The sequence below is a fragment of the Colletotrichum abscissum genome (assembly GCF_030869225.1).
Source record: "Colletotrichum abscissum strain IMI 504890 chromosome Unknown Scaffold_8.1, whole genome shotgun sequence".
In the NCBI taxonomy this organism is placed as follows: Eukaryota; Fungi; Ascomycota; class Sordariomycetes; order Glomerellales; family Glomerellaceae; genus Colletotrichum; species Colletotrichum abscissum.
Genome location: NW_026850525.1, coordinates 1,108,144 through 1,123,869, shown reverse-complemented (window position 1 = coordinate 1,123,869; position 15,726 = coordinate 1,108,144). Strand labels below are relative to the sequence as shown.

General features: G+C 53.3%; 6 protein-coding genes across 6 annotated transcripts; 2 read left to right on the top strand and 4 right to left on the bottom strand.

Moving 5' to 3' along the window:
• Positions 1 to 35: 35 nt before the first annotated feature.
• CABS01_04370 (UMTA) lies at positions 36 to 1,617 on the bottom strand (the record flags this gene model as incomplete). The annotated part of the gene is made up of 9 exons (XM_060537741.1): positions 36 to 120; positions 177 to 596; positions 657 to 794; positions 876 to 913; positions 993 to 1,147; positions 1,201 to 1,242; positions 1,299 to 1,389; positions 1,464 to 1,493; positions 1,558 to 1,617. The coding sequence occupies 9 exons, from the start codon at positions 1,615 to 1,617 to the stop codon at positions 36 to 38; spliced, it is 1,059 nt and encodes a 352-aa protein (XP_060390586.1).
• An 886-nt stretch (positions 1,618 to 2,503) lies between these two features.
• Positions 2,504 to 4,508, bottom strand: CABS01_04369 (uncharacterized protein; the record flags this gene model as incomplete). Its single annotated transcript, XM_060537740.1, has 9 exons — positions 2,504 to 2,801; positions 2,860 to 2,997; positions 3,057 to 3,094; positions 3,130 to 3,296; positions 3,363 to 3,404; positions 3,459 to 3,579; positions 3,635 to 3,712; positions 4,247 to 4,401; positions 4,460 to 4,508. 9 exons carry the CDS (start codon positions 4,506 to 4,508, stop codon positions 2,504 to 2,506), a joined length of 1,086 nt encoding a protein of 361 aa, XP_060390585.1.
• Positions 4,509 to 5,380: 872 nt separating this feature from the next.
• On the bottom strand, positions 5,381 to 6,638 carry CABS01_04368 (uncharacterized protein; the record flags this gene model as incomplete). Its single annotated transcript, XM_060537739.1, has 2 exons — positions 5,381 to 6,013; positions 6,087 to 6,638. 2 exons carry the CDS (start codon positions 6,636 to 6,638, stop codon positions 5,381 to 5,383), a joined length of 1,185 nt encoding a protein of 394 aa, XP_060390584.1.
• Positions 6,639 to 8,959: 2,321 nt separating this feature from the next.
• Positions 8,960 to 9,253, top strand: CABS01_04367 (uncharacterized protein; the record flags this gene model as incomplete). The annotated part of the gene is made up of 1 exon (XM_060537738.1): positions 8,960 to 9,253. One exon carries the CDS (start codon positions 8,960 to 8,962, stop codon positions 9,251 to 9,253), a length of 294 nt encoding a protein of 97 aa, XP_060390583.1.
• A 109-nt stretch (positions 9,254 to 9,362) lies between these two features.
• Positions 9,363 to 10,848, bottom strand: CABS01_04366 (uncharacterized protein; the record flags this gene model as incomplete). The annotated part of the gene is made up of 2 exons (XM_060537737.1): positions 9,363 to 10,726; positions 10,779 to 10,848. 2 exons carry the CDS (start codon positions 10,846 to 10,848, stop codon positions 9,363 to 9,365), a joined length of 1,434 nt encoding a protein of 477 aa, XP_060390582.1.
• Positions 10,849 to 12,916: 2,068 nt separating this feature from the next.
• On the top strand, positions 12,917 to 15,275 carry CABS01_04365 (BOP1NT domain-containing protein; the record flags this gene model as incomplete). The annotated part of the gene is made up of 2 exons (XM_060537736.1): positions 12,917 to 13,597; positions 13,650 to 15,275. 2 exons carry the CDS (start codon positions 12,917 to 12,919, stop codon positions 15,273 to 15,275), a joined length of 2,307 nt encoding a protein of 768 aa, XP_060390581.1.
• Between the last annotated feature and the right edge of the window lie 451 nt (positions 15,276 to 15,726).

The window sequence follows — 15,726 nt, the reverse complement described above, 5'->3', positions numbered from 1 at the left end:
AAGAAGGCTTCGGAATAGCTTCAGTTGAGCTCACTTCAAGCTGAGGTTTCAGCCGGAGCGGTCTCGGTGGCTGCTGCCGGAGTGGCCGCTTTCAACGGCTTCCTGCCCACAACCGTGTAACTATCAATGTTGTTAGATCCAGAGTGCAGATAGGCAAAAATCACTCTGGGACTTACATGGGGAAGTAGGCATGAACCTTGGGATCCCTAAGATCCTTCCGCACCTCGGCAGAGAACACTAAGACCTCCTCCTTGGTCCAACCATGCACGCGGGTCAGCGGCGCCAGTGCCATGGTCTCGACCGCACCAGCAAAGTTGTGGAAGTTCCATTCGCCGATTCTCTTATGCTTAGGGTCCTTGGGCCAGGGATTTGTCGGCCACTTGTAGCGGGTGAGGGCCACGTCCTCGAACCCGACTTCTGTCAGGATGTCCTTCAGGGTAGGAACCTCGACAAAGGGCCGGCCAAAGGCCTTTACGGCGTCGCGAACTAGCACGGCGAATCTGGACAATGCCTTCTCCGGCGGCAACGTCCCATCGTCGGCGGCCGGGGAGAACTCTGACTCCTGGATCTCGAACCAACCACCGGGCTGGAGGTTACTGTTTACAGTACTTTTGTCAAAAATGTGATTCACTCATCGTATCTTCAAGGTAACTTACTCGTATGCTTTCTTGATCAACTTCTTCCAATCACCGACTCCTCCATTGATAATTCTGCTGTGGATGTAGTCGAATGGCTGCGAGTAGAGCCAGTCCTCGTCGAAATCATCAATCTCAAACTTGACATTTGGAGGAACCCTGTGGGTAGCAATGCAGTCAGTACTCCTGTCCTGAGTGACAGCTTCGAACGCTTTGATACTTAGAAGAAAGCAGACTTACTCCGAGGGCTGGGTGGGCGAGAGGTCCATACCGAGTACCTTCATAGGCGGTTAATGAGAGGCCGTTCTCAACTAGCAATGCGAATCCCGGATTGCATGCTTTTCAATAATTGCTCACCTCGGCTTCAGGGTGCAAATCGCCAAACTCGATGGCCCAAAGTCCAGAACCGGTACCGAGGTCAAGAACACGACCAACTTTGGCGTCGGGCTCACACGGCGGAGTGACGCCGAGTTTACCGTCCCACGTTAGGTAGAAGATCTCATGCTGCATATCTGGTAGCGAAAGGTCAGCGGCGGATCAGCTCAAGGCCTAAATTGGGTCTCACCAAGTCTGTCGATTTCCGTCTCGTCATTGGGAACAAAGTATTCTGGCATGGCCTGTCAGATACAGGTTATTACCGACCATGGGAGGCCGCTTGCTTACGTCCATCTTTATACTTGTGGTAGGTTCTGCCATTTTCCTGACGATACTGAAGCATGGAAGATTTTATACTCGTTGTCTCGGACAGCAGACTCTGTGCCAGGTTCATAATATTAATTGGGGCTTCTCACAGAGAATGAAGATGAAGATGACTAAAGTCGCACTCACCTCGAGGTCCGCCTCGCTGTCAGTTTCGACCTACACCTGTAATCAGAACTCATTGTACAGCTATGTGGTTGTGATGTGACTATTCAATGCATACAGGCTCATCGGCGACCAGCTGGTCTTCGCGGTCCACATTTGCAGGGGTGTCTTGGCACATTGTGAGATATCTTCAACGGAAATTTTTCGCTGCAAATGGTTTCTGGGAGACAACGAGAAACACCTCAAGATCTTCTGCGAGGCGAAGACCATTTGAAGGGCGGGGAGAATGGGAGGCTGATCTGCTTTCGGTTGTGACCAAAACATTCGATTGCGCGCCCCCTCTTCTTGGCCAACCCCTGTCTCCGGAGAGGACCAACAGAGCAAATGCACACTGCATAACGCAGCCCGACGGTCAAGTTGCCTCTTTGAAGAAGAAAATTGTGGGACTCGGGGTAGTTATCGCGCGCACCCCTGGTCGTGAGACAAGCGAACCGTTGGAAGTTATTGGATGTAACACGAGACCTTTGGCAAAGGGTACCGGAGCCGAGGCGAATGTCCGAGTCGGCCAGGGCTTCAACGGCGGGCTACGGCAACAGGTGTCTTTGACTGTGTTATCGATGAGAAGCGCGAGATGGTTTGAGATCTACTGAGGGCAATTGATCAAGATGAGAATGACTGAAGATATTCTTGCTGGAAAGTGGCAACCGAAAAAGCGTACAGAGTCAGGAGCTGCGAACCACGGTGTCGCCAGCACGACTACTCACTAAGTCTCAAAGCAGTTCCACCCGTCCCTTGACAATGATTTTGCGTGCTACCATTCTCAAGATTTGGATCAGTTCCTCTGTCTCTATCCTGGCTTACGTCCGACGACGAAGTACCTGAGTCCGACGAGTCAATATGCGAATGGGGTTGCTCAATGTCCAAGTATGATGCATGCACTTACATGGGAACGTAGGTGTGGTAATTCTTGTCAGCCAGGTCCTTCCGGACTTCAGCTAAAAATACATTCACCTCCCTCCTAGTCCACTTATGGGCGCGCGTCAGATTTGCAATGGAAATAGCTTCTAAACCAGCATTGCTGTTCTCAAAGCCCCAAGTGCCCAGTTCCTTGAACGAAGGATCTTTGGGCCACGTGTGATGGGCCACTTGTACCGGCTCAGCGTCACGTCCTTGAAGCCCACATCGACCATCAGTGTTTTCAAGGAAGACACCGAGACGTACTCTCGCCCAAAGATGGCCGCGGCCTCCTTGAGGAGGTTGCCGTACTTGGCCAAGGGGCAGTCGGCAGGAAATGTGCCGTCATCGGACTGGAACTCCATCTCTGGCTCCAGCAACTCTAGATAACCACCAGGTTGGATGTGACTTACACTCATTAGTAGACAGCTATTGAGCAAAGGCCGGGAGTAAAAGTCGCGCTTACTTGAAACATTTAGTGAGGTAAGCCTTCCAGTCTGCGATGCTTGACGACATGAAGCGACTGTGAATGTAGTCGAACTGGGTGGTGTAGGTCCACTCCTCGTCAATGTCGTCGATTTCGAACTTGACATTCGTAGCTACGCTGGGAGACCCGGCCTCTTAGTCCTCTCTCCCGATAGCTTCACGAATTCAGAAACCTACATGTCTGGCTGCGTAGCAGATAAATCAACGCCGAGAACCTGTTCACAGTCAACACGCATTCAAATTTCATCACTTTTGAGCTTGCCTCGGCTTCGGGATGATCGTCGCCAAACTGAATAGCCCAGATTCCCGTGCCCGTACCAACATCCAATACTCTGTCAACCTTGACATCAGGCTGGCATGGAGGAGCTAGTCCGAGCCGACCACCGAGGGTCATGAGGCATATGTGATGTTGCATATCTAGCAGTGTCAGACAAGTAAGCCACATGCGTGAGATATCTCAAGGACTCTGTAGAGGTGACATACCCATTCTATCATTCTCTTGCTCATCATTGGGAATCACATATTCTCATTACCGATAGTCAGCACGGCTTTACAAGAGACATGGAGCGTGTTGCTCACTTCCGTCTTTGTAGCGATGATACGTTCGCCCATTTTCGAATCGATAGTCCAAGATTGAGCCACTGAGGCTGGTGCTCGAGGAAGCAATGCTTTCAATATCTGCTCGATTGCCTTCCAGAGCCTACGACTGCTATAAGCTCGAGAGAATGGAACCTGTCACATGGCCACAAACATACCTGTTCATCCGCAATAATTTTGATCTCGTGATCGACTTCAGCCATGATTACAAGTGTAGGTTGGGCGAGAATGACGTGCTGTAGTTTATGTACGGTGCGAAAGAGTCGACAATTTGAGCAGAGGCATGGGAACCGAGGAAGAGAGGAATCTGGTCAATTTTGTGGAAAAGCAACATGCCATCGCTAACAACCCCTCAATCAGACTCGAATCAAACCAACGAGAGAAATCCGCACACAACGCATGCCACCGGCGAAGTTGACCCTTGGCAGCATTCTGGGTGGACCCGAAAGAGCTGCCGCCGAATGGAAAGTGAAGTCCTCAAGGCAGGGGTATCAAAAGCGATGTCCTTGTTCTGCATGGTCCTCACACTTGCTTCCACGGTGACTGACTCGATATGTGACTGACTGTCCATCCCTTTCCCTGAATGCGACTGGCACAACCAACATGAACCTCAACCTCTTCTTTAGTTTCTGTGAACAAGATGACAGCACACAGGTTACTAGTCGGAAGGTCTAATACGTGTCGAGGACAGATCAACACCAAGAACCCGAGGCGGACCAAATGTCAGTATACGTCCAAAGAAACACTGTACATCGATAGGCGGAACTTACTTCGGCCTCCGGATGGTCATCGCCAAATTCGATAGCCCAGATACCGGTTCCCTTACCGAGATGAAGGACTCTTCCAACCTCAGCGCCTGCTTGGCAAGGGGGCGCAAGACCGAGTCTGCCTACCAGCGTCATGAGGCAGATGTGGTGCTGTAGATCTATCGGAACGCGATTAGATTCTAAATCCTAGGACAACAGTAATGTGACAACTCTCACCTAGTCTATCCATTTCCCTCTCGTCGTTGGGGATATTGTACTCTGGCATTTCTATTAGATTCCCGCACAAATAAAGAATTAGAATTCCAGGTCAGATTGTGAACTCAACCCCATCTTTATACCGATGATAAGTTCGACCATTCTCGAAGCAGTAGTCTAGCATCGAACCGGAAACGCTTGTGCCAGACGAGGCGATACTCTCAGAGGTAGTTAGCACATGCTAACCCACTCATAAAGGAGAATCTAAATGGTTTACTTCGACTTCTGCCTGGTCATTGTCTACAAACTAATTACATAATACTTGTCAGCCCACTGCCACGAGGAGGTACACACGAGGTTTTCAAGGACACAGTACCCCATCATCGGCAGCGATGACAACTTCGTGTTATTTACATACACAAAAATCAAGTACGTGGACTGTCGACAACCCATTCTACGTATCAGTCGATCTCGGTGTGGGCGGGTATGTTAGACGGAAGCCTCCCCCTCAGCGTGCCGCCCGGCAAGTGGATCTGCCTTGCAGACGGAACCGCGGATCAGCACCCGGCTCCGGCCCGATCCCCGCGGAGTCAACCAACTTGAGGCATTTCCAGTGAGCAGCTGTCCTGCCCCGTAGAGGTTTTGCAGGTACGGTTACAATAGTGCGTTCTCCGGGGATATGCTCAATGATGAAGCCGGAAAATGTAGTCAATAGTCGAAGTTGGTGAACACATGATATCATGAGAGTTTTCATCAAGGAATATGGCGGTCTTCAGGAAGTCAAAGATCTGAATATGATTCATGAGGACTGACAAGGGATGATGCGCTTATGCCAAACACCCGTATTGTTACAGCCCTCTGGAGGCCATCTAGACCTGGTCCGATTATACATGTATCTAGCTCCAACTCCTAGCTTAAACCAAACAAAAACAAAAGCTCACGTCACTCCTTTGGGAACAGCTCCGCCGAGATATCCTTATCCCTTCTCTGGTGATTTGTCCGGCTAGAGCTGCTACCAATGACCGTTGGCGCGTCGCCGTCCGTGTCGGGGTCGTATTCGGCATCATCCGCATGTTTCGCCTTCTTCAGCTTCAAGCTCGCTCCATCGTCCGAATTCGCACCCTCCTCGCTTGCCGAGTCGGCGTCGTCGTACGGGCTGACACCTGCGTGTCTCGAGCTCCAATCGGGGTCATCCTCTGGAAGTCGCTCGTGTTCGTGCTGCGGTTGCTTGATGAAAGAGTCGATGATGTAGTACTGCATGGCGTTCATAACGAGCGGGAAGAACATCATGACGAAGAAGATTTGCAGCTGCTCGTTGCCCTCGGTCCACCGCAAGGCCCAGTCGCCGACGCGCGAGATCCAGGGCAGGAGGAGGAAGATGATGAGGACGCAAAACTTCATGCCAAACAGGCCACAGAAGTAAATGAAGGACTGCTTCAACCACCACCAGGCGTTGGGAGGTGTGCCATAGTTGCCGGACCGGATCGACTCCTCAGGCTTGCCCAGGGGTGTGTAGGCAACGAGGCCTGTCAGAACGCGGAGAAGTACGATGAGGATGGGGATACCGATGGTGGTCTGCAAGACGCATGTTAGTACGATGCCGGAGAGAGAGAGGAAGCGAGTGAAAGGAAGCGAGTGGGTTGCTTACATCAATAGCGAGATTGAGCAGGTAAAAGGAGCACGGGTTTGGTGTGTAGTCCTCGCCGCGTCTCATCAACCTCTGCGCGTTGGCCGTGGTTGCGGGGTCCAGTGTCACAGAAAAGCGGCCTGACGTCAACATTGACATGAAGATGTTGGCGATGTGGACGAGAACCGAGCCAAACACCTGCTTCGAAACATCGAAGAACCAGATCTTGACTGGACGTTGTGGCCGCTCTCTCCAGCGCTTGAAAACCAACGACAGCAAGGCAAGGCCGCCCAGGGCCGCCTGGACAATGAGGGCAAAGGAACCGAGCAGGCTGCACTCGCCATTACCACCTTCTTCGCCCTGTGTTGCAGCGTGGGTAGCCGTGGCCGCGGCGACAGCACTCGTGAAAGTCGCGACGGCGCCGTCGAGGGCTTCTGTCGGGGTCGCGATAGGGATCATTGTGTTTGCTGCTGCGTCGACTGCTGCTGTTGCTGTAGCTGCTACGAAGGCGGCGAATGAAGTAGGAACATCTTGGGCGGCAGTCGCTATCAGGTAGGGTGGCGGAGGGGCCATTGGCCTGGCCGGGTCGGGGTGTGTTGAAATGGGACTAGCAGAGGGAGGGACAGAGAGAAAAAGGGCGGTCTCGTGCGAATGACGGGGTGATGTTTGGTCGGAAGGGGGGGCGATAAAGCGGCCGTCGGTATGTGGATGACGTTCTTTTGGGGTGGGAGGAGGGTCGATCGCTTTAGGTTGAACAACGGGTTTTTGGCTGACGGATTAGGAGCGAAGGCGAGACAAGCGCATGCAACCGCGTTGTGGATTTGGGGTACCGTAGGAAAAAGGAAGGAATTCGAAAATTGGAAACCGGCGGCCAAAGGAAGAAGCAACACAAGTAATAAACCTCCGAAAAGTCTGGGCGAGGAGGGATGTTTAAGAGAAGAGGGAAGAAAGCAAAAAATAAAGAGAAACACGGAGATAGAAAGAAGAGGAGCGGGCCAAGGTGTAGCGAGGAGCGGACAGGCAAAAAAGGTGATCGTCGTCGGGGATTGATGGGCCAGAAGGGCGGGCTGTCACGAGGCGGAGTAAGAAAGTGACATGCAGCACAGACTTGGGGGAGCTTCAGCCTTCAGCTTAGGCAACTGCGGTAGGTGAAGGGTTGATATCTTGGCACCGTGGCGCCCTGATACCGAAGTAGGTATGAGCCACGGTCAGTGAGCGGTCTGGCGTTTGTGTCTGTTCGAGCGAGCACCTCAGGAGTGATGATGATGAGCAGACCTATTGGTGGTAGCTATTGATGAGTAAAGGTACGATACCACGGATACATACAAAGAGTACCTAAGGTAGGTAATTAGGTACTGTACGTACAATGAAATGGGAGAAAGGCAATGGCCGGGTCCTGACACAAGCTTACTTCTGATTGGGCTTAGCGTCCCCACATACCTTAACACACCTGGCTTTGCCGCCTTGGGGGATCCTCCATTAGTCACTTTCCCACGGCCCAGACTTGCCGTAAACTCGCCTGGAGCAATACTTCCTCTGTATTACGGAGCACCTACGGATACAGGCTACAGGCTACAGGCTACGGGCTAGGGGGGCGGATAGACGGAGTCAGGACAGGCACGAGGGGGGGCCACCAGCCAAGGCTTGTGTGTAATGTTGTTGGCTTCCACGGGTTTTACAGTTTGGAGCTTGGGGGCTCGGGTGGATCGAGGCGAGATTAGGAGATTTTAAAAAGGACGGAGAGACACCGCCGTCTGGATGGCACCGCCGGCGAAAGACATCACGAGATTTGTCCTTTGGCGTAAGGTACCTATCTACCTACCTAATGTAAGGTGAGGTAAGCTCAGGAGGCCGCGGCCAACGAGCGGACGACGGACCGGAGAAATCACCGCCGTTTAAGATCCACCACCCGACCTACCTACCTACCTCCTTAAACTAGGTACCACCATCACCACCTACTTGTTTCTACGGATCGTATCATGCAAAGGCCAAGAGACCTTAAACCATCAATGTGGCTGCAGCGGCCAATATCCGTCCCAAAAACCATCTGCCCTGCCTGAAAAAGCCGTTGACCTGGGCAAGCCACAACAGGACAGAATGGGACACAAGTCTGCCAAACTCTCGACGCTCTCCTGCACTATCAACCTAAATGCAGGCCGGCCTGGTGCCGAGAACCCCGATTTACGAGGTTCACAGGCGCTTGGCCCCATGCTCCCCCCATTTCCCCTGTCTCCGCAGACCACCGAGTCTACCCGCCAGAGCCATTGGATCGAAGGACGGCACCATCTCCGGTCCTCTTGGAAGTCAGGTACTCACTCCGTAGACCATTTCGTGCAACGAAGCCCAAAAGGATGATAGGGCAGAAGAAAAGAGAGAGAAAAAGGATAGGAGGATCCGATACGAGGTCAAGAAACAAACCACAAATCCCAAACCCCAAACCCGTTCGAAAATGCGATACCGAAGCCTTTGATGTGTAACTTAGTTGGATCCCGCTATTGTTCGGTCTCACTCCATTTCGGACTCTTGCACGACTCATCGCCGTCTATCAATAGAACCATCGTTCCTTTGTTGTCACCAGCTAACCATCCATCAAAGAAAAAGAATTGTCCCAAAAAAAAGCCACTCCTCTGCTGTACTATACCTATGCTCCAGCCACAACCTCGCAATGTCTCGTGCTCCCAAATCATAAATCCGCCGCTGACGGGCCAGGCGATTCTCTTCCCACAAATTTGGCTTTGCCCAGGCATCCAAACTCGTCCCGAGAAACTGGTTGCCCGGGGTTGCCCAGGGCAAACATAGCCCCCGTCTCACATCTCATCTGCATGGAAGCTGTCATGGAACGTTGACTTTAGGGGGGGGCGCGAGATTATCTCATCTGCTTGTTAGCTTTCCCGATGTACCACGGCATTGCGCATCAAAGCCACTCAGACAATGCATCTTCCAAGTCGAGTACTGCGCACTCATTCTTCAGCTCGGGGTTGGAATGGGGACGTATGGGCACTAGTGTGAGGTTATCATGGAGTGGAATGTTTCAATCTTCGACTTTTTCGACCATGTTCTGGCCGCTGAATGTCAAAAGATTGTCCTTCTTTTCATGGTATAATTACGATAGGCGAGAGTCTAATATTGCCAAGTCCCCGTTCCAAACACGCTTTTTGCATCCTATGCGCCAAAATACCTCGCAGTAGCCAACATGTTGCCATCATAATACCTTTCATCCTGTAGTGAGCCCAGTGAACATAAAACCAATCTAAAAACAAAACAATCGAAAAAAAAAAACCACCCCATTCTCGACCTTTAAGCTATCACCAGCTTGTCCAAAGCAATACGCGCAATCTCAATAATCTTCAGGCAGTGCCGATTCTCCTTGCTATCATCCTTGCCCTGCGGAACCATCAGGTGCTGATCCGTATGCAGCATCGGATGGGGTAGCCCGGCCGCGACCATCTCATCGAGCTTGTCATGCCGGTTATTCGACCGATCCTCCATCTGCTTGATGACGTCCTTCAGACCAAGGTGATGGTAGGGTACCGTAGATCCCGCCCCATCTGATCTCTGAAAATCGTGTCCGTAGATGTCGACTTTCAGCAAGCCTCTGACGGATAGCCTCCAGCTGTCGGGGTCCATCTCTCGGTTGTCAAACGTCTCTATCGCGCCGCAGTCGTTATCCCGTCTACTAAGCTCGCCCCACAGCCCGCCGTACTCGGCGAAACGGAACGTGATATTCCTCTTCTCTTTCTTGGCCTGGGAGGCTTCGTTGTCGATGAGCTCGAGAATCTTGGCGTAGGCGTTGGCTGTGGACGGGAGGATGGCGCCCAACATCATCATGTTTTGGAATGCCTGCATTGGAGGCGGCTTTGTTATATCTGTAAGACTGCAGGAAGGGCAGCGGATGACGTCGTGAGCCACACGAGCGGCGGACCTAGCTATGCCCATTGCAATCTTGACATCGTTTGGCAGTCTCGATAAGGCGTCCAGGGAGAGGAAGATTTGGGATAGACAGGAGCAAGTGGTGTTGTTGTATGCTTTCGGTGCCCCGTCCACCTCTTTGCCAGTTCCATCCTCATTTTTGGTGTTGCCAGATGTGGATGATTCCGGCGTGCTTGCGGCAGCCGTGTGAGATGATGTCTCTGATGCCGTAGGAGGGGAGAGACTAGGAACCGTCTCGGGCACTTGCGCCGAGAGCAGTTCTGTAAGGCTTTTATTGATATCTTGAGGTAAATCCTCGTCAGCAGAGTCACTTTCGTCAAAGTTGATGCCACCTAACAGGTCAACACCCGCAACCCCAAACTGGAAGTCTCCATTAGGGAACCGCGGCTCGGTGTATGCCATGGTCAAGCTCGACAGCTCGGGCGGCAGCGTCGAAGGCGGCAAGCCTTCCAAGGGGGAGAGGAGGTCAAGGTAGTTCATGCTAGAGTAGTCTTGGGTGAAGAAGGCCGAGAAGTCGGTGTCTAATGTCGGTTGCGTCATGAGTGGCATCTGCGTCTGCTGGTCTTGGTTCTCGGGCTTGTCGGGGGAGGATTGTCCTTCAGCCTCCTCGGCGTGTCTACGCTTCCTTGGCCGGCCCATCTGCTTCTGGGCCGAGTAGACACACCTAAGGCCCTCCCGCCGACATCTCGAGCAACCTTCAGGTTCCTTGGTGCAAGCCAGCTTTCGTGAACCTTGTATGGGTTGTTAGCATCTATTCGGTTTGGGCTTGAGACCCTCACTTACGACACTCATCACACGCGCGATGCTTCACGACACCGGCCGCCGACTTGGACGGGCTACTACTCTGAGGCATGATTTGATATGGACAAATGTGATAGGGGACTAGAGAGGCGTTGTCGTGGTTGCCTGACAATACCGATGGTTGAATTGTTCTGATTACTCAGAACTTCCCAGAGTGCTGGGAGTGCGGCTTTCGGGAGGGTTATATGTAGGTGACGGAGAGTTCGTAAAAGTTGATGTGCTAATAGGGCCGATGACTCTGAATGGCAAGGTAGTGACAAGCCCAGAGGCACGACGATGAAGCCCTGGCTGCCTTAGCTCGTGGCTTGCTCTCCAGCTGAATCCCGGAGTGTTTTTCTTGTTGCTCAAGGCTGCGGTATGCACGAGATGAAAGCATGCAGATGGTGACACCGACGGCCACGTTGGAAATGCAGACGTAGGTATTTGCGCGTGTGGTCCAGAGATCGGGATGAGAAAGACGGGGTGAGACACACGAGATGCGGTTGGGAAGCAAAAGGGCAAAGCTCTCCCGGCCCACGGCGTAATTGTTGTAGGTGAGGAGCAAGCCACGCAGCACAGCTTACCCGCGTTAGCTCCAGCCCGCCCCCTAAGACCAACGCAGTCGGGGGTGGTTGCTGTACGGGATCCATTCGTAGGGCAAGGTACATCCGCCCAGTAAAAGTAAGGTAGGTACACAGCAAAACATTGCTTGGCCGGCCTCGTCACCAGTCACTCCAAAGTCCTTTCTTTGAAGGATTCGGAGCGGCGTCAGCACCATGCCAACCTTGCATATGACGGAAGCCAAAGTTCAGCCATAAGTACTTTTGCTAGATATATAGCTTGGTTCACCGTTGAAGCTGTCTTCACTTCTCTGAGTTCATATCAGTGGTACCTCTCTAGCAACAACCGAGACGACCTATCGCTCGAACAAAATCAAGGCTGAGCCACCTCTCAAGGTTCCCTATCCTGCTCACGCCAAGACACTTATGGTGAATGAAAGTCTTCCTCCACTTGACAGAAAGACACCATGAGATATGCTCTCCTCAGATTGGTATGCGAAAGAATTGGGCTTCAACGCCTTTCTCGTGTGTTTGCAGGATGAGATCCCCCGGTGCTTGGACTACCCTGAGGTGCCGTTCGGCGGCACTGTTATTGGTCGAGAGTGCGTATTTCGTGAAGATTTGAGTCATCGGCGTAAGTGCCTTAGTATCAGTACCATGGATGCGGACAGGGCACCGGCATCACGAGAATTCTCTCCCTTGGAGCCGTTTCGGAGCAGCCCGAAGCGTCTTACCCATCACTGGCATGGTCGGGCGGGCTGACGATGGAACATGAGAATACTCACACATAAGTCCTCCATTGGGAATGGTGAGATCTCTCCGTTGCGTCCACGATCCATCAACGTGTGTAAGGAGACACTCGGCGTCGCTGCGCCTGCTTCAGCGCGCAGTAGGCGTATAAATGTGCCAAGAAACCACCTCGTACCCGCTGCCAATGAGTCCAATGTTACGTTGTAGTGTCTTGAGCGCTGGAAGGTTGCGTGCGCTTAGCAAGACAATAGCTGAAGGACGCCCTGTAGGGCAACCCGTGCACTGCTGCATAGGGACAGCCCTTCCAACCTAAAGTAGGTAATAGCCGGAATGGCGCTAGGTATTTGAGTATGGTAGAGGCGTTCAGAACTTCAGGATGGGCTGACAGCCACTGTGGCGCATGTGCCATTCTCCCGGCGGGTAAATATGCATTCTTCTCGAAACTCTTTGCATGTGCGGTAGTTTAAGACCTGTGACGTTCGAATCGAAACGTTGAAACAACCAGTAAGATACTAGAGCCGGTCTCCTTGCATCGTTGTGTTCCAACGGGATGTGCGTGGGTGGAATTGGCGGTGTTGTTGTAGGGCAGATTTCGGGGCAGATTTTGGAGTCGCAGTTGGAGACGAACCGGAGCGATCCCTCCACACTTCCGTCTCGCGTCTCGGTCGACCCCGCTAGGCGGTCTGGGAAACACTAGCATCGACCGACGGCAGAAAAAAAAAATTCCCAGAAGGCGTCCGCCCAAACCGCCTGCGCTTGCATCGCGAACCGAAAGCTCCAAAAATAGCCCTTGACAACCTCTTTTGGCTGACAATTTCTTCCACCACCACAATGGGTGCACGACAAGCGTTAGGCAAGCGGAAGGAGCCGCAGGCGGATGTACCTGCTCCTGTTGACGACGAGTTTGGCGCAACGTTGGAAGGTGTCTTGTCCGGGAGCGAAGATGATTCCGACTACGAAGAAACTTCCGGGTCTGAGGGCGAAGACAACGGCCTGAACGGCGAGGAGTCAGAGGACGAGGAAGACGAGGAGGACATTCTCAGCGACGAAATTCCCTCCGATGCCGATGACGAAGACATTGCCTCGAAACTCAAGTCAACAAACTTGGGCAAGGACGCTGGCGCTGTCGACAATGACGACGACAAGCCCAACTACCGGGTCGTTACTGGCGCCAACGGCGAAGAGCGCTACGAGTACGACGAGATCAACGCTGAGTACGACTCCGACGACAGTGACGCCCAGGAGCCCGTCAACACAATCGGCAACATCCCTCTCTCTTTCTACGACTCTTACCCTCACATCGGATACGACATCAATGGCAAGAAGATTATGCGCCCGGCCGCCGGCGAAGCATTGGATGCCCTGCTCGAGACCATTGAGCTCCCCAAGGGCTGGACTGGCTTGACGGATCCCCAGACCGGCAAGCCCCTCAACCTGAGCCAGGATGAGCTGGAGCTTTTGCGCCGCGTACAAATGAACGAGGTTCCCGAAGAAGGCTACGATCCCTACCCTGTGAGTATCCACAGACTATATGCGACATGCCTTCGAGACTAACGTTACCCAGGAAATGGTCCACTGGTTCACAGCACACGAGGAGAAGATGCCCCTTAGCGCGGCGCCCGAACCGAAACGCCGTTTCGTCCCCTCCAAGCACGAGGCGAAGCGCATTGCCAAGCTCGTCAAGGCCATCAAGGACGGACACATCTTGCCGTACAAGTCGGCGGAAGAGAAGGAGAAGGAGGAAGCTGAGAAGGAAGAAGTCTACTACGACGTCTGGGCGAACGAGGAGGAGCGCCCGCCGCACGTCATGGACATCCCTGCACCCAAGCTTCCGCCTCCGGGCTACGACCTCAGTTACAACCCTCCCCCCGAGTACCTTCCGACAGAAGCCGAGAGGGAAGAGTGGGAGAAGGCCGATCCTGAGGACAGAGAGAAGGAGTACATGCCCGCCAAGTTTGATTCGTTGCGCAAGGTCCCAGCCTACGGCGAGTTCGTCAAGGAGCGCTTTGAGCGCTGTCTGGATCTTTACCTCGCTCCTCGCGTGCGCAAGAACAGGCTCAACATCGATCCCGCGTCGCTTCTTCCCAAGCTGCCCCGTCCCGAGGAGCTCAGGCCTTTCCCCACATCCTGCCAGACTGTCTTCCGCGGCCACGAGGGTCGCGTGCGGTCTTCGGCCATCAGCCCCGACGGCGAGTGGCTTGCAAGCGGCGGTGACGATGGTACTGTGCGCTTGTGGCATCTCCGTACCGGTCGTCAGGAGTGGATGGCCAAGCTCAGTCTTGATGAGGCTGTGAACGCTGTCCGCTGGCGTCCCAACAAGGAGACCTTCATCCTGGCCGCCGCTGCAGGTGAAGACCTCTTCTTTGCAGTTCCTCCCCGCGGTGCGGACGGCATTGACAAGGCCAGCCGTGACATTATCGACGCTGGTTTCGGTTACGCCACGCAGAACCCTCAACCCGCAGCTGCAGTCACCAAGGAGCACCCGGGCAAGTGGGCCAGACCCGGCTCTAAGCTGGAGGCTGCTGGCGTCCTGCTCAAGGCCACTGTCAGGTCCGTCATCAAAGTGATCAACTGGCACAGACGCGGAGACTTCCTCAGCACCGTCTCCCCCAACGGCCAGCGCAGCGCAGTTGCTATTCACACCCTCTCGAAGCATCTGACTCAGATTCCCTTCCGCAAGCTGCCCGGTCTCGCCCAGACGGCGCAGTTCCACCCGTCGCGGCCGCTCTTCTTTGTCGCGACCCAGCGCATGATCCGCTGCTACGACCTCCAGAGACAGGAACTCGTCAAGGTCATCCAGCCCGGCGCCCGCTGGATTTCGTCCTTTGACGTGCATTCTGGTGGTGACAACATCGTGGTGGGATCCTACGACAGACGCCTGCTGTGGCACGATCTCGACCTCTCGAACCGCCCGTACAAGACGATGCGCTTCCACTCGGAGGCCATCCGCGCCGTCAAGTACCACCGCAGCTTCCCCCTGTTCGCCGACGCCAGTGATGACGGCACGCTGCAAATCTTCCACGGCAAGGTCGTGACCGATCTCATGGAGAACCCGACCATTGTGCCGGTGAAGATGCTCAAGGGCCACAAGATTGTCAACAAGCTCGGTGTCCTGGACGTGGACTGGCATCCTACGGAGCCCTGGTGTGTGAGTGCCGGCGCTGACGGCACCTGTATCCTCTGGACCTGATGAGTGAGTTCTCCATGGTTGGGGGAGGATACTTGTAAGTTTTCACAAAAAGACAGCGAGGCGTTGGGAAGAACCAAAAAGAACCAAAAGAAGGATCCTTCAACAAAACTAGACAATTTTGCCTTTTTTTTTTTTTTTTTCCAAAAAATTGTTCATGTTAGATAATTCGCCCTCGATTTACCTACAACGCAGGATGGTGTTATTAATGGATGTCGAATTTGTACAAACCATCTTTTCCGATATCGTGATTTTTTAACACTCGCCGTGAACCTGGAGAGACGAGAAGAACCCCATAATATCCATATTATGGAGAGACCTTGACAAAATGCAAGATGGAATTCAGTCACTTGGCGACGGAAGACGATGCCGAAGGGACCGAAGGAGCCGGAAACCCCACGGCGCCAGCGCAGGGTGTTTGGCTGCAAGTTTAATTAGGCGTTGGCTCGTGCGT